Genomic DNA, 23,559 nt, shown 5'->3' on the forward strand with positions numbered 1-23,559 from the left:
GTCAGTAACGGTCAAGGAGCATCACCTCGATGATGGCAGGCATGCGCGCGGGGTCGCGACTTCCACAACAGTCTGCCGTGCAACCTGCAGCCATGGCAACATGGGACACCGCTACTGTACACGACGCGACTTGGACGCGGCTGTGTCATATGACGATGGCGGGGGAAGAAGACTTAGGCGTGGACGATGCTAGAGCACATGAGGCCGTGGTAGTGTAGTGTCCAGGGTGCAGGTCGGGGGTGAAGGCGGCCGTGATGCCGACAGCAAACATGGCAAAGCGTTGACCCTGCAGTGTAAGCGCGGTGGAGGAGGAACAGAGGGATCGTCGTTTGGGAGAGCACTGAGGCAGACAAGGACGTCGTGTTTGGACGGGCGGCGAGCTGAGTTGCAGGGAAGGACCTTGGCGGGATGCGACGATGGGCAGCGACCCACCCATGACTGCCCAGACGACTTGACCCTTCCCTCTCTACCTCCGCACTGTCGTGTCGTGTGTTGTCGCCTCGCCCGTGCCTATTTAGGAGCGTCAAAATAGTCGCCTCCTCCGCTCTCGTTTCCAGTCCGCACTGTTGTTGTTGTATTTGTAGAGTAAGCGGGCTGCCCCATACACCCGCCAGCCGCCGCGTACACCAGCACACCGATTGTGCCCTTTAGACGCTGTTCCACGCCCACCGCAATCACGCCTGCCCGTTTATATAAACCGAACCCCCCGCGACTCCTGAGACGCCCGGTACCATGGCCGAAAACCCACGACTCGCCCGCGTCCGACAAGGCACCACGGCGCGCTCACGACGGCCCCAGAGAGACGCCAGCACCTCGCGCTCCGACTCTTCCGCCTCGACCTCGCCCGAGCGCGGCTACGACGATGAAGACAAGGACTCCATCATGCTGCAGTCCAACGACTCGCTCTCGTCGCTCGCGCCGTCAGTATCGCCCGACTCGGACGAGGAGGCTCGCCGGCGGGCCATCGAAGAGCAGAACCGCATCTCGCCCGTCTCCCGCCTACCCGCCGAGCTCATGATCGCCGTCTTCGCAAAGCTCTCCTCGCCCGCCGACCTCAAGAACTGCATGCTCGTGTCTAAGACATGGGCTGGGAACAGCGTCGGTCTGCTCTGGCATCGTCCCTCAACGAACAAATGGTCGAACGTCAAGAGCGTCATAAAGACGGTCCAGACGGTCAACAGCTTTTTCGACTACAGCAGTTTGATCAAGCGTCTGAATCTGTCCGCTCTGGGCGGTGAAGTCAGCGACGGGACGCTGAAACCGCTTTCAAGTTGCAAGCGTGTTGAGCGCTTAACGCTCACCAACTGCTCACGACTGTCCGACTTTAGTCTGGAAGCCATGCTCGAGGAGAACCGCTACATTCTCGCCCTGGATGTCACCAACGTCGAGTCCATCACCGACAAGTCAATGCTCGCTCTGGCCAAACACGCAGTCCGCCTGCAGGGCCTCAACATCACAAACTGCAAGAAGATCACGGACGATTCGCTCGAGGAAGTTGCCAAGAACTGCAGACATCTGAAGCGCCTCAAGCTGAACGGATGCTCGCAACTCAGCGACCGGAGCATCATCGCCTTTGCTAGGAACTGCCGCTACATCCTCGAGATAGATCTTCACGACTGCAAGAACCTCGACGATGCCTCCATCACTACGCTCATCACAGAAGGCCCCAACCTCCGCGAGCTACGATTAGCCCACTGCGTCAAGATCACCGACCAGGCCTTCCTCCGTCTCCCAGCCGAGGCTACCTACGATTGCCTGCGTATCCTAGATCTGACTGGTTGCGAAGAGCTACAAGATTCTGGCGTCCAGAAGATAGTCCACGCAGCTCCGCGACTGCGCAACCTTGTCCTCGCCAAATGTCGCAACATTACCGACAGAGCCGTCATGGCCATTACTCGTCTGGGCAAGAACCTCCACTACATACATCTGGGACATTGCGCCAACATCACAGATGTCGGTGTCGCGCAGCTGGTCAAGCTATGCAACCGCATACGGTACATTGATCTCGCGTGTTGCATTGCTCTCACCGACGCCTCGGTCATGCAGCTCGCCGCTCTACCCAAGCTCAAACGCATTGGCCTGGTCAAGTGTGCGGCCATAACGGACCGCAGCATACTCGCACTCGCCAAACCGAAGCAGATTGGCTCCAGCGGGCCCATCGCACCCAGCGTGCTCGAGAGGGTGCACCTTAGCTACTGTACCAACCTCTCCCTAGCCGTAAGTGCCCCACCCAAGACAAATCCCGTGCCGTTACTGACATGAACAGGGCATCCATGCGCTCCTCAACAACTGCCCCCGCCTGACCCACCTCTCTCTTACTGGCGTCCAAGCTTTCCTTCGCGACGATCTTCTCGCCTTTTGCCGCGAGGCACCCCCCGAATTCAACGATCACCAGCGTGAAGTGTTCTGCGTCTTCAGCGGCGTTGGCGTACAACGTCTGCGCGTCTTCATGAACACGAACGGTGGAGACGACGTTGACAACGAGGACAACGCTTTCGACCTCAACGACGGCACCATGTACCACGAGGAAGAGGATGGTGACAACATGGTCGTGGTCACCGCACAAGCGAACATAATGGCCATTGACGAAGAAGACGACTTCGGCAATGACGACAGTGAGATGGCAGGGCAAGATTAGGAAATTTCGCGCATCGCGCGAGCATCGAAGGCGGTCAACTTGACAGCCGTCGAACGTTTTCCTGATTCTTTAGTGTCTGCATCGCACATTTTAACTGTTCGCAGTCGCTTATTCAGCATTTATAGAGGTGTTTGGACGTCTCAGTCTTTTTGGCATCATTAGCGGCGCTATAGGATATTATCGTTTCTGTAAGGGTACAGAAACGAACAGTTGGTCTTGACAGGCCACACCTCGGTGGCGATTATACCCTTTTTGCGTTTCTTTAGCTTTTTCTTGGTACAATAGCGCGTATAGGGAAGACTTTGAGATCTCCAGACGAGGAGCATCACGGACAGACGGCCGCACAGCTTCTTAAAACTATATCTGTTTACTCCCCACTACTTTGGTACACTCCGTATCTTGAACTGTGCTACCTTGTTACTGAAAGCATGCGAATCCTAAGCGAATATGCAAATACAAATCTTCTCACTTCATCAACCCACACATGCACCCACAGTCCGGCACAGGACACATGGCATGTCTAGCAAACCAATCCCTCGCATGATGACCATGAAACCCATGCGTACAATTCATACAAAACACCATCATCCTGCCCTCCTTGTCCTCTCCTTTGAGCGTCTCGTACGCCCCCTGTTTACTCGGATCAGGCGAGCCCAACCACAACATACACAGCGCACACCTCGGCATCTGCGCCGCGCAATTCGGACAATGAAGTCCAGGCGTGCTAGCCGCGGATTTCTGTTGCAATGGTGCAGCAGGCTTCCCAGCACCACCACCAAACGACAGCGAAGCCGTTGCACGATGTGTCGTCGTCGCTGTAGACGGCGCGTTATTCATGCCACCCGCCTGATGCGCAGTAGGAAGCAGCCTTTTCGTACTACTCCTCGGATCTTTCCTCAGCGCAAGATTCTGCTGGCAATTCAGACACCTGAGCGTCAAGCTCGGTTGACTGGGTTTATTCACACTCCTGCCCTCGCGCGTTACACTGAGTAGATTGTGTTCCTTGACGTAGCGTGTGCGCTCGAGGAAGGTGCGCCAGATTTGCTGTTGCTCGAGGTACATGTCTTTCCAGAGGGTCCAGCGCGGGTCTTGGATGTAGAGGGGGCAGGCGCGGGAGAGGATGAGGACGGCGTTTTGTAGGCCGGTGGTGGGGTGGTGAGAGATGTGCGTTTGGAGGAGGGAAAGGGAGCGCGTTGTTAGGCCTGTGAGGAGGAGGGCGGAGATGTCGCCTTGGGCTGTTGCGGTTGTTGTTGTGGTGGTGAGGAAGGTGGTTAGGGAGGCGTCTGGCAGGTATTTGAGGGCGACGGCTACGCGGTCGGAGAGGGTGAGTTGCGGCATCGAGACTACGCTGAACCAGTCGCCTGTGATGAAGTAGGTGAGGAGTGATTTTAGGTAGGCGTCGCTGGTCATGTCGGCCATCCAGGAACAGGCTTCTCTTTGCTCGACTGAGACGCCAGAGGAGGGCGAGGCGCAGGCTATGACGGCTGCGAGGCCGATGTCGTCTTGTGGAAGTCTCTTGCTCGTGAGACTGGCTCGGAGGAGGGTTAGTGCGATGTCCTTATGTCCCTGGAAGACGGCGAGAACGATCGCTTTGTATATCTCGCCTTCATCTATAAGCCGTTGACAGTTTTGCTCTACGCCGGCTTTCTCGAGGGGCCAGCCGCAGAGACTGAGACATAATTGCCTGTTCTCTGGATATTCTGTGTTCACGCCTTCGAAAATGGGGAATTCCATGGCTTCGACTATCTCTTTAACTGCATCGCTGAACATCTCTTGGCTTGTTTTTGTATCCGGGTCAATGAGTCGTTCATCGTACATCGTCAGTTCGTTTGCCCATATTGAGCTGACTCCCAGATATTTGAGATCGAGACCGTTGCCCACCATGCCATCCCCTGCGGCATGTGCATCCATGCGATCGATCAGTGTCCACACATCGACCAGCCAGGGATCGTTATGAACAATAGCCTTATTCTTAGCACAATCGAGGGAATAGCCTTCCTGGACACGTCGTTTGGGTGCTTGGAGGACGGCTAAATAATCAGAGAGGGGAATCTTGAACTCAGGGAACGCAAGTTCGAGAAGGTCCTCATGCATGTGATGGCTGGGGTGTTCTGTCGACAAAAGAGGTAGGCTTCGTTGGCTGTTGCTGAGGCTGAGTCTATCGATGCTGGCGGAGAGGTTGGGTTTGTGATCATGTTCGATATCGTACTTGTCGCCTAGTGCTCTGTTTTGTACCTGGATTAGATCCTCTGCTACCGTACCATATGGCGAAGTCGGCCTAGCGATGCAGGTGCGATCTTTGTATATCTCTTCCAGCGCGCTGATGTTGATACGAGGTGGTATTGGTGGTACTCTGAGAACTTCGACTTCTCGATTTGAATGTAGAGCCAAAGCACATTGTCCACCGAGCGGGTTTCCAGTAGTCATAAAGTCGTATGCCACGACGCGCTCTTTCTCATCGTGCCGATGGAGTTTGTCGTGTGAGGCATAGCGTAGATGATGTGTGGCTTTGGTGTAGTATGGAGACGCCCATGCTCGAGCGAAAGGTGTATCTGCTGTCTCGGAAGGCTGATGAGAGTGCTGTGCTAATTCGATGATTTTGAATTCTCCAGTATTCGCAAGTACTCCGAATGTTCCTCGCTTGGTACCAGAGTACCGAAGACTCCATATAGAAGCCGACTGTGAATTGTCCACGACTGGCTTGAACTCCAGGACGGCGCCTCCTCCCGCACTATCGCTGGACGCTACTCGTTGCTTGACGAAGCGTGTGTCCCAAACAGTCACAGTTGGGTCTCCTGCCGTCCCCGCTGATAGAAAGTAGTTTTCGTCCAACGGGTCTATGGAGATGTTGTGCACCTGGCGTGTTTGAAATTGCGCAATGCCCGCCGTGCTAGAGTCTATAGAGAATGAGCAGGGGATATTCACTGCTTTATGTATGACCCACCTCTGAGATCGTAAATGCGCACGTATTGCCTGGAGACACCCGCGACGAGCATGTCAGGCTGTCCGTTGAAGAACTTGATGCTAGAGATGGCTTCTGAGCTCGCCAGCTTCTTGTACGGTTCATCCTTGGCTGTGACTCGCGAGTCGTTCATATCGTAGATGTTGAGACAGACATCATTCCTGACTCTATCCAGCCCCGTAGCAAGTAGATTCTTAGCGCTGAAAGCGATAGAGTTGCATTTCCTCTGGTGTCGTATCGAAAACGAGTGGATGTAGTCGTGATCGGGCTTGTCCGGATCCAATGTAACGATGGTAGCCTCTCCAGAAGCAGAACCCACAGCAACCACGCTCGGATCCTTCTTGGACCAGTCGAAGGCCGTGTAGTTTGGCAGCTTATCTCGGATGCATATCTGCTTATAGTTGACCTTGCTCTTACTGAACTCTTCGATTTGACACAGACGTAGCCTATTACCCGCGACATCGATGATCAAGAAGCGAGGGTTGTCTCGTGTCGAGTGCGGCGACCATCTTATTGCAGCTTCCATCTCACTGGCTGACTATCGCGATCCCGCGATGATGGAAGTTCAAGGTCCGAAAGCGGAGTAAAGAAGCCTCATGAATTAGTAAGAAATAGTCTGAAAGAACCCGTAGCAAATGATGTCGTGTGCATATTGCAGTACACTCGACTTTGCTAAGTTACCGTGCAAGTGGAAGATATCGGGAGCCTGCAGGTGGGTGAACGCCAGACGCGTGATCTCACTTGGCGCGCATCGGGCGGTCTAGCAACCTTAATTCTGCCGCCCCACTAAAACTTCCCTTCGTTCGATCCCAAGATTTCCGCAGTCAGCCAACAACTCTCAAATCCCAAATCTCAGCCAGCCACCATGTCGCAAAAGCGCAAGCATGCCGAAGCGACCGAGTCGTCGTCCTCTGCCCCCAAACCATTCAAGAAGCACCGCACCTTCAAGCCCGGCCAGAGCCATCCCAAGTCGAAGAAGCGGCCGCACGTCTCGAGCGACATCGACAAGAGCACCAGCACCAACGCGCTCAAGAGCCGTATACGAGACCTGAAGCGACTGCTTGCGCACGTCGACAATGTAGGCGACCACAAGATGTCAGCGGGCAACAGGGTGGAGAGGGAGAGAGAGCTCGAAGCCTGTCAGCACGAACTGCAAGAGAAGCTGGAGAGCAGCAGAGAGGCCGAATACAGGAAGAAGATGATTGGAAAGTATCATCACATTAGATTCTTCGGTATGTTATGGATTGCGCAGGGCGCATGGGGGTCAACACGAAGCGATTGCTAACGCGCCTCAGATCGTCAGAAGGGCACACGGATACTGAAGAAGCTGAAGAAAGAACACGAGGCCGAGGAAGACGAGGCGAAGAAGCAAGGCCTAGCGCGAAAGGTGCACAACGCTCAAGTCGATGTCAACTACGCCATCTATTACCCGCTCATGAAGCCCTACGCGTCTCTATACCCAAAGTCGAAGAAGGACAAGGCCTCAGATTCCGACGAAGCAACTGAGGAGGATACCGATGACAAAGCGAACCGCGAGGTCGACGGGCCAAAAGGCGACTTGGATATGTGGAAAGCCGTGGAGGAGGCGATGACAGCAGGCACATTGGATGCGCTTAGGAATAGCAAGGAGGGCATGCCCGCTGCTGTGCCCAAGAAAGAACCGAAAAAGAAGGCACAGCCGCAAGTGCAACAAGCAGTCAAGGTCAAAGAGAAGAAGGTGGAAGAGAAGTTGGCGGCAGCCAAGAACCGTCGCGAGAGGAGAGCACTCGGCGTGCAGGCCCAAGAAGAGGCGGAGGAGAGCGACGGTGGTTTCTTCGAGTAGTTTCACGGCACGGAAATCCGTTCATCTGCATCATATACCCGGCGTCCAGTCGCCAATAAGATTGTTCTGCAGCAAAACTCGATTACTACAGAATCTTCACGTACTTCAAGACCCATCCTCCTACAACCCCCTCGTCGCATTCCCACCCCCATAGACCTTGACCGGATGCGCTTCAGTATTGTAAACCCACTCATTAACCCCATCTTTGCCAACCTGCCACTCCGCCTCACCAGCCTGAATCGCATAGCTGTACTTCAACACCTCGGCGAACCAGAAGCTCTCCTGGAAATCCGTAAAATTACCTCCCCCAACCACATTCACGTCCTCGATAGAACTATACCCACTGCCAACCCGCGTCGTCGCATTAATAGCAACGAAAGCATCCCACGCCCAGTCCTGGTACTTTGAATCCGAAGTCGCGCGGTAGGCGTAATAGTAAGATTCTATGACCTCAGGACGGAGTTGGTAACCCGCGTTTTCGATCCAGAAACCAGTTTGGTTAAAGAAGGAAGTTTGGTTCGCTGGCACAGCGGAGGTGTTCCAGGAGAAGACTTCAGGTCCGATGCGTGTTGCGGTTTGAATGTACGTCTCATGGCAACCGTTGACGAGTTCGAGACCAAAGTCGATGTAGTCTTGTCGGTCGAGGACTTGGCCGCCTAGGATGAAGTTTCCGCCGTCGAAACAGGCGAGATGCTGGGATTCTAGGTCGAGTGTGGTGTTTTCAAAGGCTGCGAGGAAGGTTATGTCTGGTCGGGGGGCTGGGTGCGAGGCTAGATTCGCAATGGAACTGTCTACGGCTTTGATCCAGCGTTCCTTGAGGAAGCTGTAGCGTGGGTCGTAGATGTACATCTTGATCAGGTACTCGTAGAAGGAGTCGGCGCCGCCTACCCAGCCTCCGACTGCGTCGTTGAATTGCCCTGTCGTTACGTTGATTCCCATGCCCAGGAGTCCAGGGAACGGTTCGGCGAAGTCGGGAGATGGGAAGAGAAGGTATTGTTCTGCCTTTTCGGCCAGATCCGCATATGTTTGGTTGCCAGTGAGATCGGCGAGGCGGACCCATTCGAGGATCAGTGTGCCGACAGTTGCGAGCCCGTTCTCTTGATCGACGTTGCTTCGGTTGTTGAAGGTAAGGATGTTCCAGGGTATTCCTGTGGGTGTCTCGAACGCGTAGGAGAGGTTGTTGGCCAGATTGACGGATTGCGTGAGAAGGGCTTCTACATTTGCTGGATCATCTGCGAGGTGCGCCAAAGGACCAGAGAGTAAGTCATAGCCGGACAGCATGCCGCCAAGGTAGCGGATCGTGGTCTCGAATAGAGAGACGGGATCCTCAGTATACGCGAAGTTAATGCTGGGGATATATTCTATGATTTCGTTCACGATGTCTTTCTGGCCCATGATGAGTGCTGTGCTGAGCGCGTCTACGGCAGAAGCACCCCATCCGTTCCTGAGACCATGTTAGCAAGACTTCCTTAAAACACAGACATTGGGTATGTACCTCGAATTACTTCCGTTGTTGCTCACAGGCCTCAGCTCATCCATCGGGAATGCATACTGGCGGTATCCATCCCAGCTTATTCTGAAAGTGTCTATCACTGCTTGTGCTCTCTGATCAGGCGACACAGGATCGTATGATGGTGGGGTGGTCTCATACTGCCTCCTCGGTAGGTCTACCGGTGTGTTCGATGGTAGAGCCAACACTAGCGACAAAAAGCCACTTCCGAGCGTGAGAGACGTGATATGCATTGCGTTCAAGCGTGTGATCTTTCACAGACGCTTGTGGTCCCCAAAGTCTCTTGTATAAATATGTTGAATGTCAGGGATACCGTTCGGGCCGGTTGCTACTCAGTTTAATGAGAGACCAACAAAGTTCAGATATGGATATCTTCACCGTCTCCAATGAAGACGAACGTTGAAACAAAAGACAGAAGGCTGTGTCCAAGTAATAGAAGCAGATCTGGGAGGTTAAGCACCTGTCCATAGTGGAGAATGACCAAGACTCGTCTATTGGCAATTGCATCACGTTCCCTCTCTACTGCAAGTTGTGCAGCCAGATCCAAGACTTCGGGAATATCGGGACACCATTATAACGTCCCATGTAACGCTGAATAAGGAAGGTAGTAGCTCTATGCGGGCATAAACAGATACTGGCAGCAGGCATTGTGAGGCTGGGTACCCGCGATCCCCTCGTGCTAATGCGAACCGAACTTCTTGGGGCGCATGACGAGACAGGGTGACCGCTGTAGTGACAAAAGTGAGTGGCTGGCAAGGTTTATAGTATGCAGGCGCTGGTGCGTGCTATCATGTCGATCCCAGAATCTGTGTTAATCCCTGGTCGTGCATCACCTGCTGCCGTCGTTGCGATATGTGACACGATGATGTTTTCTCGACACATATCGTTCTTGGATGGGCAGAAGTCCCGCTTTGGAATGGTTGGTGCAGTGGAGAAACAGTTGTACAGAAGAGAGAAGCGACCCAACAAGTCGTGTTCCTGGCAACGGCGGGGGGATCTACCGGAAAAGCGGGCGCGGATGGCTTGAGGCGCTAATCCCGCATCTTATTTCCACCTCTGTCGGGTTATTGCGACAGGTGCAGAAGGCGGCTTCTGCATTTCAAACATGAAGATTAGGCGTCCCCCGAAGCAATCTTGCGATCAGTTCGAGGATACACTAATACTAAAGAACCCGCTTTACTCTCAGCACTTGATGTATGCGCCAAAGATGCGCGCACGAAAGTCTTGCGCTGGATCTAATCCATCGTGCATTTCATCATCGCTCGGGTATGTCATTTGCTCTATACTGCTCGCTACTTGAAGATTTTACTACCAAAAGTGTGTTTTGCGATCATGTCGGCTCTGCCCAGTCAACCTGCTCTGTCACTGGAGCACCACCTGCCGAGTAACTGATTTTGAGTCGGAGCTTTAGCCTTGCGGGTGGAGGCTAGGTCTGTTAGCACGGTATACATACAAAACGTATCTGAGAATGACTTACCCCATTGACAGCTGTGACCCTCATTTGCTGGGTCGCGTCTTGGCCTCCCTCCAGTTCACTGGTACTGATAGGTTGCAGCTGCAGCTTTTGGCTCTTTGGTACAGCGGCTTGTAGATTCACACCTGACAGCTGGCCAAAGCTTCCGGTATTGCGGAAACGTGCGAGAAGTTGCACGGCGTTTGCATCACGCTTGAGCTGGAAGGTGATCTGTAGGTCGTTCTTGTTGTATGCTGGATGCGCGGGTGGGCCCGAGGCTACCGACGGTGCTGAAGCTTGTGGTGGTGGCGAGGACATACCGCCGAGCCCGCCCAGAAGATCCATGGAGTTACCTGCTGGCGGGGCCTGAGACTGCGCTGGGGCTGGAGAGCTGCTGGCTCCAGAGTTGAACAGGTCCATGATGTTGGCCACGTTTGATTGTGGTGCAGGGGAGGATGTCTGGGGTGGTGATGAAGACCCGCCCATGATGTCTGCAAGCAAGTCCTGGCTCTGTTGAGTTCCATTGGCCACCCCATTCATGCTGGTCGACGGGCCTGCGTCGCCCATGAGGTCCAGTAACAAGTCTTCTGTCGCTGCTTGCGCAGGCTTCTTCTTCGCAATCTTCGACTGTCGCTTCTTGGTCGCTTCGCCCAGAACTCGTGACTCTTCGCGGATTTCAGGCGGTGGCATCTTCTCAAGAACGCCCCTCCTAATCTGGTCGTGACCGAACAAGTTTCCGTATTCGGCTGCACGCTGTTGAATCTCAACGTCAAGGTTTGCCGCATATCGTTGTAATAACCGTCGTAAACGTTCAATCTGAGCAGGATCGCTCAAACGTGTCGTTAATTTCATAGAGGCTGTGACGATGTACTGTTGAACGATGAGGCCGGCGTAACTGCTACCGAGGATGGTTTCGAAGAGATCGACGACGTCGCTTTCTTTGACTTCCTTGACAAGCTCTTCCTCTTCGTACTGACCACCTCTTAGCAGTGCATCGCCGTATTCTCCGATGACCCAGGAACCGGCTAGTGTGAGGCCCTCTTGTGTGATGTCTTCCTTCAAGGCCGCATAGAGTTTCTGTACGGAATAGGTTTGGAGGTCAGGTGTGGTAGCGATCAGTCGTACAAAGGAGGATAGAATCTGCTCTTTGACGTAGTTTCCGGCCTGATGTGTAGATTAGTTACATGCAGCTCACAGGAACATGACTGACTTACGAGTTTCAGCACGCGCAGCATGGTATCAACGTGCCACCTCTTGTTTGGTGCGAAGCGGTCTGCCGCGACACCGATCTGAGAGGTCATGACAGGTTTGAACTCGTTGTCAGCAACTTCCAAGAAAGCAAGGAGCTCCCTTATCAGTACTCGCACATTGCTCTCGTTGATCAAGGTAAAGCTGAGGTCAAGCGCTCGCCGTCTAATACTAATATCAGGATCCCGTAGACAATCCAGGATGGTGTTGCGGTGTCTCTGCACGGCGTTTGGTTCGACTGCGACAACCTTGATCAGTGTATTGAGCGCAACATATCTGATGTTGTTGTCACGGTTTGACAAGAACTTTCCCAGGATGTTGACACCAAGCACGCGAAGTCCGGAATCTGCTTCAATATCGAGGATTGTGAGTACTGCCTCGTACAAGATGGAGTTGCCGACGTTTTTCGAGGAGTCTGTGTTGGTTGCGACCTGGGCTAGGATATCGTTGATCTGTTCGCTAACCTGCGCATCGCCACGAGCCAGGACTCGTAGAAGCTGGAGTAGCTTGCATTGTAGGAAAGGGTCTGTGATGCCAGTCACGTCGTGCTCGGGCGCATAACCAGACGAGGAGAGTCCCTTCAATATCTTGACTAGGCTGGGCACCGTGGGTCTGAAGATCTCCCTTACGCCGTTCTCGTCGTCCTCGACCTCGTCCGCCTCGCAGAGGTTCTCTACTAGAGTGACGCCACACAGCAAGACGCCGTGGTTTCGATCCTGTAGTAGCAACTTGGCCTTTTCCAAGAAATGTTCCTGGAGGTCGGGCACTTTCCGACATATCCTCATGGCGCAGATTGCGGCTTTGCGACGTATGTATGGATTCGCGCTCGATATTATCGTTTCGACTTCCGGGAACAGGTCTCGAGCCATTTCGACGGAGGCGATGTTGCCGAGCGTGCAGAGGGCGAGGCCGACGATGTACTGATTGGGGTGGTTGAGGTCGCTACACATTGTTTAGCATGTGGATCTATATCAGAGAGTGAATCATTGCCTACTTCTTCAGCGAGTTCGTCACCAGTGTCAGGACTTCCTGGTTCTCATCCAGTAGCAGCATGGTACCCAGATATCCCAAGCGCTTGTCAGCGAAGCGCGGAGAGGCCAGCAGCTTCAGACACTCGATTTGACCAAAGTGTGTCCTCTCACCCAGAGTGAAGAGATAGAGTAGCTTTGCGACATTGTTCCTCCTCACGTTGGAGTCGTGGCTCTCCTCCCTGAAGCTGGCGCGGATGGCAGCACTCTCTTTCTGCACGACTGCACGCTCGTCGGCAATTGTCTTTGCAGCGCGCACATTGCGAATAAACTGCTTCACTGTATATCCTTAGCACAAGTCCTCAGCTGCTGGGGGTCGCGGTGCTTGGCGTACAGGAAGCCATTGCGGTGGCCTCTTGGACCCCACCCGGACAGCGAAAGAGGGTTCGATGGGAAAGAGGATGCAGATGACGGGAAGGGTATTCGGCCGTCGATGGGTAGTATGGATCGGTCACGGGCGACTATGTGAATTGTCCTGGCTGCGCGTTGGTAGGCGGAACGTTTGGGCATGGCCTACAGCTGGCCGGGCCGTCATTTGTTCCAGAGTCCAGAGGTCGGACGCACCTGCCACCACCAACAACGGGTACGCATGCCTAGACTCTACTCTACCCTGAACTCTGGCTATCTTTGATGCGCATAGATTCTGGCGTAATTTCCTAAGCACGCCCTGAGATACAACTACTTGCACGTTACTCTACGTACCAAGAAACACGACAATACCTGGCACTGCTCCCAAGACGCCCGCACTGACTCGCGCGGCCGCTGATGTAACCGACCCTTCGACCCTCAGTGCCAACTCTCCGAGTCGCTAGGCCACCACTACATCAGCAGACCGCATGTACTTGCATATTCCTTGTAGCATATATACGTATCAAATGCAGACCGATTACCTCTCCATTACCTGTTTGTGTCGAGCGGTTGCCCGGAAGCCTCGTCTGCCACTCACTGCCCCATCTGACACAGCCAGTGACCCTGTTAGTTGCGGATCATAGTCTGGCCTGTCCACACTTGAATCCTCCTTCCCACTCCTCCTCCGTGACATGCGCATACACGTCTCCTCATAATGGCCGAGTCTACGTCTTTTGACGCGAATGCTCACAACGGCAACACCGACTTTCACTCGCCGCGACCGCGCAAACCCACGCGAATCGACTTGCTCAAGCCCCAACTCAGCGACGAGGCGTTTAACAAGAATGGCACGCTCCGGGAGCCCGGCTCAGGCATCTCTAGGTATATAGGCACCTCTCTCGACGCGATACATGGCTGACCTCAGCAGTGGAAGAAGCACACCCATACCCGACGATGCCCCGCCTTCCGTCCAGGCCTCCTCGTCCGCACGCAGGCAGATACGCGCCCAGCACAAGCAGCGCATATTCCCTACCATCGACTACGTGGATCGCGTCTCTCACTTCGACCCAAACAGCGACTACCATGATTTCCGCGGCTTCTTCGTCCTGTTCTGGATCGGACTTGCCATCATGGTCATTACATCGATGCTACGCAACATGACCGAGACTGGATACCCCTTCCAGATGAGACAGTGGGCGCTGTTCAAGGAGAAGGTTGTCGAGCTTGGTCTAGTCGACGGTGCCATGGTGTTCAGCACCGCCCTGTCGCTGCCACTCCAGAGGTTGTTTCTCAAACAGGGGTCTCTACGCTGGAACACGTCTGGCATAGCTATACAGAGCATATTTCAGGCAATTTGGCTCGCTTTCTGGACTACGTACGCAGGCCCTGGTCATACATTGTACTGTAGACTGACCAATGTAAAGATACCCTTTCATTCGCGACTGGAGCTGGACTGCGCAGGTCTTCTTCACACTGCACCTGCTTGCGATTTTCATGAAGATGCATTCTTATGCGTATAGCACCCAGTAACTAGAGCTTCGATTGCATAGCTAACCTTGTGAAGTTTCTACAACGGTCATCTCAGCGAAACTCTACGTCGCTTGAACGATCTTGATACACCCGACAAGGCCAGCAAGGTAGCTGCAGTGCGCTATCCAAGCTCAAGCACTCATTTGCACGAGATCCCGCAATCGCCCTCCCAGGAGGAGCCCGACCCGAAGAAGGCAAATGCAGAGTATCTTGGCCAGCTGAGAGATGATCTCGCATTGGAGCTTGCTTCGCCTCTCGGAAACGTCTCCTACCCCAACAACCTCACCCTGTATAACTTTGTCGACTTTATCTTCTGCCCAACCTTGTGTTACGAACTGGAGTACCCGAGAAACACCAACATCCGCTGGTTGGAGGTCTTCTACAAGACTCTTGCCGTATTCGGATGCATCTTCTTGATGGTCATTACTGCGGAGGAGTTCATCCTCCCAGTGCTAGACGTATCGGCTGTGCGACTCCAAAATTCCAAGGGTGCTACGGATTTTACGTTGATACTCAGCGAGACTATCGGTCGTCTGCTATTTCCGTTCATGATTACTTTCCTGCTAGTCTTTCTCGTCATCTTTGAGTACATCCTGGGTGCTTTTGCAGAAATAACTCGTGAGTTTCCACGTCCAAGCCCAGCGTCCGCTGCTAACATGAGATGCAGGCTTCGCCGACCGTCAATTCTATGCAGACTGGTGGAACAGCTGCGACTGGTTAGAATTCTCGCGCGAATGGAACAAGCCTGTGTAAGTTACGTCCTCATACGAGTCGCATGTGAGAAATATACTGACTGGATGCGTTGTGGTTTAGTCACCATTTCTTCCGACGACACGTCTACTCTGCATCAAAGAACCACATGTCCCGTCCTCTGGCCACCACAATCACCTTTCTCATCTCCGCATTGGCGCACGAGCTTGTCATGGGCTGCATTACACGAAAGTTCAGAGGCTACGGTTTCGTTGCGATGATGCTCCAGATGCCGATTGTGATGTTGCAACGGAGCAAGTGGGTTAGAGGCCGCACTCTGCTGAACAACGTCCTCTTTTGGTGCAGCATGATCTTGGGGCTTAGCATGGTAAGTTATGAACCTCCGGCGTATATCCATGAAGACTAACGTTTCGGCAGATGTGTGCTTTATACGTACTTGTGTAGGTCTTGGAGGATGTTGCTTCGGAATAACTTGATTTGTCGCATTGACTAGACTTGCGAAATACCCCTCTCTACGCGTCCAGCACGTCTTAGGTAGATAGAATATTTCTCTCCCATTATATCCGCATGGTGCGTTTCATCGAGTGCTGTGTCGGCCAGCATGCTAGCAAAAGCGACGGTCGCAATTTCGCAAGCTTTGCCATATGTGACGTAGTGGCTGCCATCGTATTCGTATGCAGGGCGGCCAGGGATTGATACGTCGGTGGCGCGGCGGGCGACCCCGCGTCACGCGTCGCGGATTGGGAAGAGCGAGCGGCGTGCAGGGATGACGTTGCATCAACTATACCTGCACATGCAAACAACTGCCATATCGACTGGAGGCCTCGCCATTCAGCATAGAAAAATAGCTACCCTAGTTTGTTACTCGTTATTAGTTCTTTCTCAAGCTCCATCTTCATTGCAAATCGAATCGATAATCGCAGGTAATGATTTCATCGTCCGTCACCGGACCCTGCTAGCTGGCACCACGGGTACCTCGGAACATTCACAGCACACATATAGCTTGGGAGCAGCCACAAAGGGTCTAGGTATCCTGTGGCTTTGAATCCTTCGTTGTTACCTCCCCCAGATCTTTCCAAGCCCCATCTTTCCGTCAGACGTTATCATGTCGGAGCTACACGAAGCGCTCGCGTGCCTCCGGCCGAAAGAGTTCAGCGACGTCCCTACCGACAACCTCTCAACATTCCTATCCGAGATACTGGCCAAAGCAGAGGTGATCGCGAACTCTGTGCCTCCACCACCCAATGGAACGCCTTACGAGTCCTCACAACGAACCCGAACCGAGCAAGAACCTGCAACGGGCTCCAAGGACCTCACAATTTCCCAAGTCCGCCGGCCACCACCTGCGCCAGAGCATGAAGAGCTGCAGAAGTCATGGGGCAAGCCCGTGAAGCTAGGGAACAATGACGCCGCTACAGGCATGAGCGTCTACAAGATGGCCGGAAAGGACAGACACGGAGCCTGGTTCTCGCGCTCGAGCGTCCACGAGGGCCTCGGGTTCGAGAAGTGGAAGCGCGCCATGAAGAGGGAGTTCCCGGAGAGTCTGGAAGTCCAGGGCGGCCCCGGCGAGGGCAACATACGAGGCATTGGAGGCGACCAACGGCTAGAGGACATGACAGTCGACAGCGTTGGCCAACTGCAAGGTATGGGAGTGCGAATAATTTCAGCCGTCGATAGCGACTAACAGAGGCGCAGTCTACCAGCTATCCGCGCAATTCCCTGGCCCGACCTCACCGCGAGAGTTCATCACCCTACTCATCACCTCGGACACATGTCTTACCGATGCCTCCAAAGTCGCCAACTCAACACCGCGACACTTCATGGTCGTTTCCATACCCTGTTCACACCCCGACGCGCCGCCGCGAAGCAACATGGTGCGAGGCTTCTACGAGTCGATCGAGATGATTAGGGAGATACCCATGGGCGACGGCGACGCAGAGACCAACCCTATCGAGTGGATAATGGTCACCCGCAGCGATCCTGGTGGTGGTATTCCTCGATTCATGGTCGAGCGGAATGTGCCTAGCAGCATAGTCCAGGACGCGGTCAAATTCCTCGACTGGGCGTGTGCCAAAGACGACAACGTCGAGGCAGATGGTATGGCAGGCAAAGACGACTCCGCGGAGACGCCCAAAGCGCACGATACCGGGCGAACCTTCTCCGCGACTGACGCGAACGGTATGGGTGCCGGCGTGGGAACCAGCATAGTGGACAAGACTGGTGAGGCTGGCAGCCAATACAGCTTACAGCGCACACGATCCGATAGCTCCTCAAGCTCGTCGTCTTCCGGCGATTCTTTCGCATCTGCAGAACAGTTCACTACTGCCCGCGAAGGACTCCCAATCGACCGAGAGATCCCGACACCATCAACTTCGTCGCAACAGTCCCTACCGTTGACAGAAGACAGCCCACACCACAAGGGCTTACAGAAGATTGAAGAAAAGAAGGAGCAGCTGAAGGCGAAACTCGACCAAGCGCGCGAAAAGCAGGAGTCGGGACTACAAGCTGAAAGCCAGAAGGCGAATGCGGACATGCAAAAAGCGAATGAGAAGCACGAGAGGGAGAAGAAGAAACAGAAAGAGAAGTATGAGAAAGAGATGCGCAAACTCGAAGAGCGCCGCGAGAAGGAGACAAAGAAACTGCTCCTCCGTCAACAGAAGGAAGCAGATAAGAATCAACTTGCCAAAGCGCAACGCGAGCGGGACGAGTTCAAGCAGCGCGTGGAAATACTGGAGCAGGAGAACAAGTTGATTAAGGAGCAGATTGGTGACCTGCAACATGAAAACACGACGCTCGTATCTCGGTTGGGAAAGACTCCCGAGGGCATTGAGATCCTGAGGTCGATCAAGGAGGGGGATAAGGGTAGAATAAGGGCAAGCTCAAGAACGAGTGTGAGCTCCGGGATGAGTGGAACGAGGAGCAAAGCTTCGAGTGGTTCGTCGAACACGCTACCTAGGGCTGGTACAACAAACTTTTGAGCTTGAGTACGGGTAACTGGCGTTGCTGTCTTTTCTTTTCTTCCCTTTATCCTTCCTATGAAGTACTGTTAGCGAGTGAGCAAGGCGTAGTTCAAGTGCGGGCTATGGAATTCCAGAGGGAGTACCGAAATCGAGACAAACGATTTCCAAATAGCAAACTCGAATGAGAAACCAAACAATGAGTTGACGAATCTTGAATGGGTGCTTTCAATTTATGGACCATGCGATGAGCGAACGCGTGCGTAATCTATGGGCGCATGTCGCCGCTGACTAGACCCCACTTGGACAGGCATCCTCGGTCTTGACCTTACATCCCGCATGTAGACATGTACCTCAGCATACACGTTCCTGTTCGTCAACGATACTTCTCGGCGCCTCAGTTCTAATGCGACGGTCATAGACACCTATTTCTCATACAAGCAATACACACGTCCTTGGCGAATGACGACTTTTACGGCCCGATAAGCAGCCACTTGTCCACGTCTACGAAGCACATGTCTTCCGACCCATGTAAAGAAAGCATCTAACAAAACCTACAACTTTGATTACCTACCCAAATCTAGAAAGACGATAAGAAGGAAGTAGCCAAAGTGTGGAGCTGAAACAAACGAAAAGAAGCAAACACCCTCCCCCACCATCTGGAAAAACAGCACCGGACCTTGCATTGTTCTTTTCTACAGCCAGGGAGCCAGGGGGGACATCGAAGAGATATAGATAGCCTCACCGGGGACTATTTCACTGTGTTTTCGAACCACGGCCTACACCACGCCTTGCCAATATGGCAACACAAACGGAGAACAGCACGTACATGACACCCAGCACAGCGCCCAAACTCGCAGGCATGGGTGGTCCTGTGAAGCCCACACTGCTAGCCTTCCATGGCTCAGGAAGCAACGCGACCGTACACACGATCCAATTAGCAAGACTGATGAGGGTGATCAAAGACCATTTCGAAGTCGAAAGTCTGGAAGGTATGTATACCCTATATCCACCCACCTTCCCACCTCTTGACATGCGCTCGTATACTAACAGTGATCCCAAGCGCCATTCCCCTCCCAACCCGGCCCAGGAATCCTCCCCTTCTTCGAAGGCTGCGGACCCTTCAAACGCTGGATGCAATCCAGCGTCACCATCTCCGACATGAAAGCCGGCAACTCCACCACGGCCATGCCCTCCGAAGTCGAAGACCTCGTTCGCAGCACCGTTGAACACATCACCTCCGCCGGCGGCAAAGTCGTCGGCCTCATCGGCTTCTCCCAAGGCACCAAAGTCGTAGCCGGGCTTCTTAAAGGCTGCGAAATCCGACGCGCACTCGCTGAGAAGGGGGGCGATGTATCGCGGCTTGCGTATCTGGATTTCGAGTTCGGTCTCAGTGTTTGTGGGTCGTATCCGCCGCCGCTGATACCGCCTTCTGCGTCTGCGGCGCTTGATGCAGCGGTTTCGTCGTTTGGGATGAGCGTCGAGGAGCGCAAGGAGTTGATGGAGGGGAAGGTTAAGTTGCCGGCTTTCCATGTCCAGGGCCTGCAGGATGAGTGGAACTGGGCGGGTCAGGGACTAATTGACGGGTGGTATGAGGTGGGCGAGGGGAAGAGTGTGGTGAGGCATTGGGAACAGGGTCATCTTTATCCTGTGCAGCCGGAAGAGAGTCAGGAAATTGGGGAGTGGATGTTTGGGGTGCTGGGCCGTGGAGATGGGAAGGTGGGTGGTGAGGCGCGGTGATGGTAGTTGAGGGTGCGAGGAGTAGCACCTCACACAAGGGAAAAAAAATGAACGCCCTAGAGCCTACATTAAGATAAAAACATGTAAAGCAGGTGGCCCAACTTCAACGTTAGCTCTAGGGTGTTCAGCTTTTCCCTTGTATAAAGTGGTAGTAGGAGGATAGTGGGCGCTGTAGATTATTGCGTGGAACAAGAGGCAATGATGCTAAGTAAAAAAGTAAAATAAGAAGAGAAGAGAAGTCACGAGCAAATAAGATGAAGTTGCAGTCAACGTGTTGATTTGATGAAGTGCTGCGAAGATTCCACCCACGACCAAAACCCCTTGAAGATATCCTTGAAGAACCAACACACTGAATTAACCAGGCCAGAAGCCATTCCTTGCACCCAAAGACCAACCAGATTCCTTGCTCAAACCACCAAGACCATGAAAGATCGAAAAGCCCATGAAGAACCACCACCACCAAGTCCAAACCTCCTACCACCATTTCAAGTCCAAACTGACCAGCCGAGTGTGCGCCAATCCAACAACCGGCAGAGGATCTCATCCAAAGCTCTTACACACCGGATGCTTCTGCGAACAGTGACCACGTTGATATCAGCCGAAGCCAACCTGAACCCCATCGAGGCACGCCAGTGGTATGTAAGCAGGGTGCGCAAGACCGCAGTAGTGGTTGTAGGCCAGGTATAACAACCAAGTTGTCATTGACCCTCAGTCCTCCTGACACAACCACAAGCCGTCAAGCGCTCCAAAAGCACAACACAATCTTGTAAGGGTCTCTCACCCGTCGCAACCACTCGATCTGGTCATTGTCGTGCGCCGCGGTCGGTAGGGAGAGTCGAAGCAATCTGTCGTAGTCGCAGATTGGTTCAGTCGATGATGGGTGGACTCGTCCGATCGATTCTTGAGCTTTGTCGTATGCGAAGGAGCATGCTGGAGGTCCAGAGTGATGATGAGGTTGATGTTGGTGTGGAATGAAGTGAGGTAAGGTGGAAGTCCAGCATGTCCAGGATGAAGTCGATGAAGGGAGGAAGTGATGGAAGTTGAATGAAGTTGGTTGATATTGTTCTGGTGAAGGTCAGTAAAGGATGATAATAGAAGAATGAGAAACGTACTTTGGTTTTGTTCTGAACGAGTCAGAAGACATGTCAGTGAACAAGGAAGAGGGGATAGAAGCAAACCTTGAAAGCTTCTAGGCTATAGCAGCTGGCACTTGGTGGGAAGTGAAGTCGACATGAACTTCCAGTGAAGTGTTGATGGATACCAACATGGTGATGGCTGAAGTTGGAAGATATGATGGTGTAGCCTGAAGGTATCCGAAGATAGAAGCAAAGCAAGGCTTCACATGATGTGATGGTGTAGTACTGGAGAAGGTCGAAGGTGTTGAAGAAGTGTTCAAGTATACCAAGTGCCAAGGTAGAATGAGTGAATGTATGTTGCCATGATAGACCAGAGTGATGAAGGTCAAGGCTGAAGGATGATGAGGTAGAAAGAGCTTGAAACTTGGTAAAAGGTACCTGAGCTCCAAATTAATGTGTTGGCCATTGGGCGTTATGGTAGTGGACGTGGAGGTAGCCAAACTAAGTAGGCCCTCAGGTCTTGGCGGCGCTAGCGTCACGTGATGCTCTACTAGCGCCTGGCCGGCAGATCATCGGGCTGCCTGCGTCGGCTGGAGTTGCTCAGGTGAAGGGGGAATGTGGTGGTTGAGTGACCGTTTGTTGTGGTTGAGCCCAGGCAACCACTTACCACGGCAACGCTAGCCGGCGACAGCACGCCCGTGAACGAAAATCGAAGTGTCAATATGAGCGTTCGGGGTATGAGAGTAGCCGTACTAGAGTACACATCGCGGCATTGTCGCTGCAAGTCTCGCCAGGGCGCCCTGTGGCTCACCTTGATTGTAGCCAGCGATCCATTGATGACAGTTGATTGTCAGCCAGAGTCGAAGCTACGCTTTTGCAAGAATGAGAGACTGTAAGAGCAAAGAATGTGAGCTCCATTGTAAGTGAAGCCTTTCCTGAGAACGTAAGGTCTTCTAAAGAGGTAGTCATGATGAAGCTAATAGTGTCGACAGCAAGATGACCGCGCAAATAGAAGGAGTTTGAGGATAGCATGGAGTCTCTGGCTTTCTATACCTAGTTATGGATCTTCTCCATTGCTGGTGCGTCACTGAGGTGGTTCAACGCCCCTCGGCTTACCTAGGTAGGTAGTGACTGGGGCTGCGATGAGCGACGAGGCGGCGCTTCAAGCTGGGTCAAAGTTACATTCAGCGAGCGAACGTCGACTCAATGCTAACGAGGTCGCCTGCTTCTTAGTCAAGTGCTCGGGCTGCCGTCCGTTCTCATTGCGCCCAGAGGCACTCACCAACCGACGGTGAGACCTAACTCATGGCGGACGACGGCCCCCACAGCAGCTGCCATTCAATTCGATCGCCAATCTGCCCAAGCACGCGCAACTCGGATTACCCCCGCATAGGACACAAGGAGGATTACACAGAGCGTCCCTACTACGGCGGTTCGGTGAGTGACAGTCTGGAGGCTGCGCCGCGGCGATTGACTACGGCAACGAATTACCATGCGCAACCCAGCCAGCAGGGCGGTAGCGACTCCGAAGACGAGATGACAGATATCTACTACCGTAGAAGAGCCTTCGGCAATAAGTGCAACCTATAGAGCAAGGAAAGAAAACGGTTGCGATACAAAGCTAGAAGCAAGGTCTGCATGACTAGCTCTTGCAGCTATTCATGGATGTGACGGACGCAAGAGCAAAAGAGACATGAGAACGCAAAATATATCTAGCCTTGCAGTGAAGTGGAGTCCTCACAAGCTCGGAGTATGTGTCATGGAGACCGTTAAGCTAGAGATGCCGAGAATTCTCGCGAGCTTGGAAACGATGATGATGATGTTCAAGCAGTGCTAGGATATTGGTCAGGCTCATCATAGTCTAGCTAGTGCAGCGGTACATCTGTCGGTCCTATCTTCGAGCCGGCATATTCGAAGGTTTGTACGAGTGTTCTGGTGATCGCTGGTTGCCGGTGTATGCCAGGATCGGTACTCGTCCTTCAAATGCCGTCGTAGAATCATGGCGTTTGAGTTTCGCAATGCCAATAGCACCGCCTGTTTCAACATCTTAGTTTGAAATCATGCTGATATCCGATTGACCTGTGTGTTCTCACACCGTATATAAGCTAGCTCAAAAGACAGATACAGTGTCAACGAGTTACAAAGTGTTCGTAGCAAAGCATGACTTTGGCGGCATCAAAGGCCGAAGAGTGATTTTTGTTGAATCCCGGGACGGTACAAAGAGCGGTAATGTAGGCATTGTCCGATAAACATGCTGTCCATCCAGTTGGTACCATCGTCGGCCAAATCTCGTCACTATAGCAAAGTCAAAATGTAATCAACCCGCAAGCACCTCGGTTCAACAATTTGTGCGCCTGCAAATGGTCTGAGCATGGATCGTATAAAGATACTAACCGTGGTTAGCTCGTGGCTACAGAGTACCTAGGATCCTGAGTAAGCTTGAGATGACGGCAAGGTCCTTACCTCAGCACCCCACGTTTGTCCCACGTAGCACGTGCGCCGCTTACCAATGCCTAGGTAATGAGAGCCAACGGGT

The 23,559-nt window shown here is 53.2% G+C and overlaps 7 protein-coding genes across 7 annotated transcripts; 4 read left to right on the forward strand and 3 right to left on the reverse strand.

The window, feature by feature from the left end:
- Positions 1-732: 732 nt before the first annotated feature.
- J4E87_003680 (uncharacterized protein) lies at positions 733-2,638 on the forward strand (the record flags this gene model as incomplete). The annotated part of the gene is made up of 2 exons (XM_049375305.1): positions 733-2,217; positions 2,267-2,638. 2 exons carry the CDS (start codon positions 733-735, stop codon positions 2,636-2,638), a joined length of 1,857 nt encoding a protein of 618 aa, XP_049235227.1.
- An 877-nt stretch (positions 2,639-3,515) lies between these two features.
- J4E87_003681 (uncharacterized protein) lies at positions 3,516-6,126 on the reverse strand (the record flags this gene model as incomplete). The annotated part of the gene is given in 3 exon segments (XM_049375306.1): positions 3,516-3,587; positions 3,602-5,475; positions 5,583-6,126. 3 exon segments carry the CDS (start codon positions 6,124-6,126, stop codon positions 3,516-3,518), a joined length of 2,490 nt encoding a protein of 829 aa, XP_049235228.1.
- Positions 6,127-6,465: 339 nt separating this feature from the next.
- EFG1 (18S rRNA maturation protein) lies at positions 6,466-7,422 on the forward strand (the record flags this gene model as incomplete). Its single annotated transcript, XM_049375307.1, has 2 exons — positions 6,466-6,832; positions 6,896-7,422. 2 exons carry the CDS (start codon positions 6,466-6,468, stop codon positions 7,420-7,422), a joined length of 894 nt encoding a protein of 297 aa, XP_049235229.1.
- A 120-nt stretch (positions 7,423-7,542) lies between these two features.
- On the reverse strand, positions 7,543-9,165 carry J4E87_003683 (uncharacterized protein; the record flags this gene model as incomplete). The annotated part of the gene is made up of 2 exons (XM_049375308.1): positions 7,543-8,866; positions 8,918-9,165. 2 exons carry the CDS (start codon positions 9,163-9,165, stop codon positions 7,543-7,545), a joined length of 1,572 nt encoding a protein of 523 aa, XP_049235230.1.
- Positions 9,166-10,262: 1,097 nt separating this feature from the next.
- J4E87_003684 (uncharacterized protein) lies at positions 10,263-13,005 on the reverse strand (the record flags this gene model as incomplete). The annotated part of the gene is made up of 5 exons (XM_049375309.1): positions 10,263-10,358; positions 10,410-11,549; positions 11,600-12,575; positions 12,628-12,940; positions 12,996-13,005. 5 exons carry the CDS (start codon positions 13,003-13,005, stop codon positions 10,263-10,265), a joined length of 2,535 nt encoding a protein of 844 aa, XP_049235231.1.
- A 719-nt stretch (positions 13,006-13,724) lies between these two features.
- J4E87_003685 (uncharacterized protein) lies at positions 13,725-18,228 on the forward strand (the record flags this gene model as incomplete). The annotated part of the gene is made up of 9 exons (XM_049375310.1): positions 13,725-13,891; positions 13,938-14,384; positions 14,434-14,523; positions 14,574-15,157; positions 15,207-15,288; positions 15,353-15,617; positions 15,668-15,690; positions 16,331-16,893; positions 16,946-18,228. 9 exons carry the CDS (start codon positions 13,725-13,727, stop codon positions 18,226-18,228), a joined length of 3,504 nt encoding a protein of 1,167 aa, XP_049235232.1.
- A 778-nt stretch (positions 18,229-19,006) lies between these two features.
- Positions 19,007-19,947, forward strand: J4E87_003686 (uncharacterized protein; the record flags this gene model as incomplete). Its single annotated transcript, XM_049375311.1, has 2 exons — positions 19,007-19,199; positions 19,298-19,947. The coding sequence occupies 2 exons, from the start codon at positions 19,007-19,009 to the stop codon at positions 19,945-19,947; spliced, it is 843 nt and encodes a 280-aa protein (XP_049235233.1).
- Positions 19,948-23,559: the final 3,612 nt, after the last annotated feature.

This window comes from Alternaria ethzedia (genome assembly GCF_023757985.1).
Source record: "Alternaria ethzedia strain BMP 0044 chromosome Unknown scaffold_6, whole genome shotgun sequence".
Taxonomy (NCBI): Eukaryota; Fungi; Ascomycota; class Dothideomycetes; order Pleosporales; family Pleosporaceae; genus Alternaria; species Alternaria ethzedia.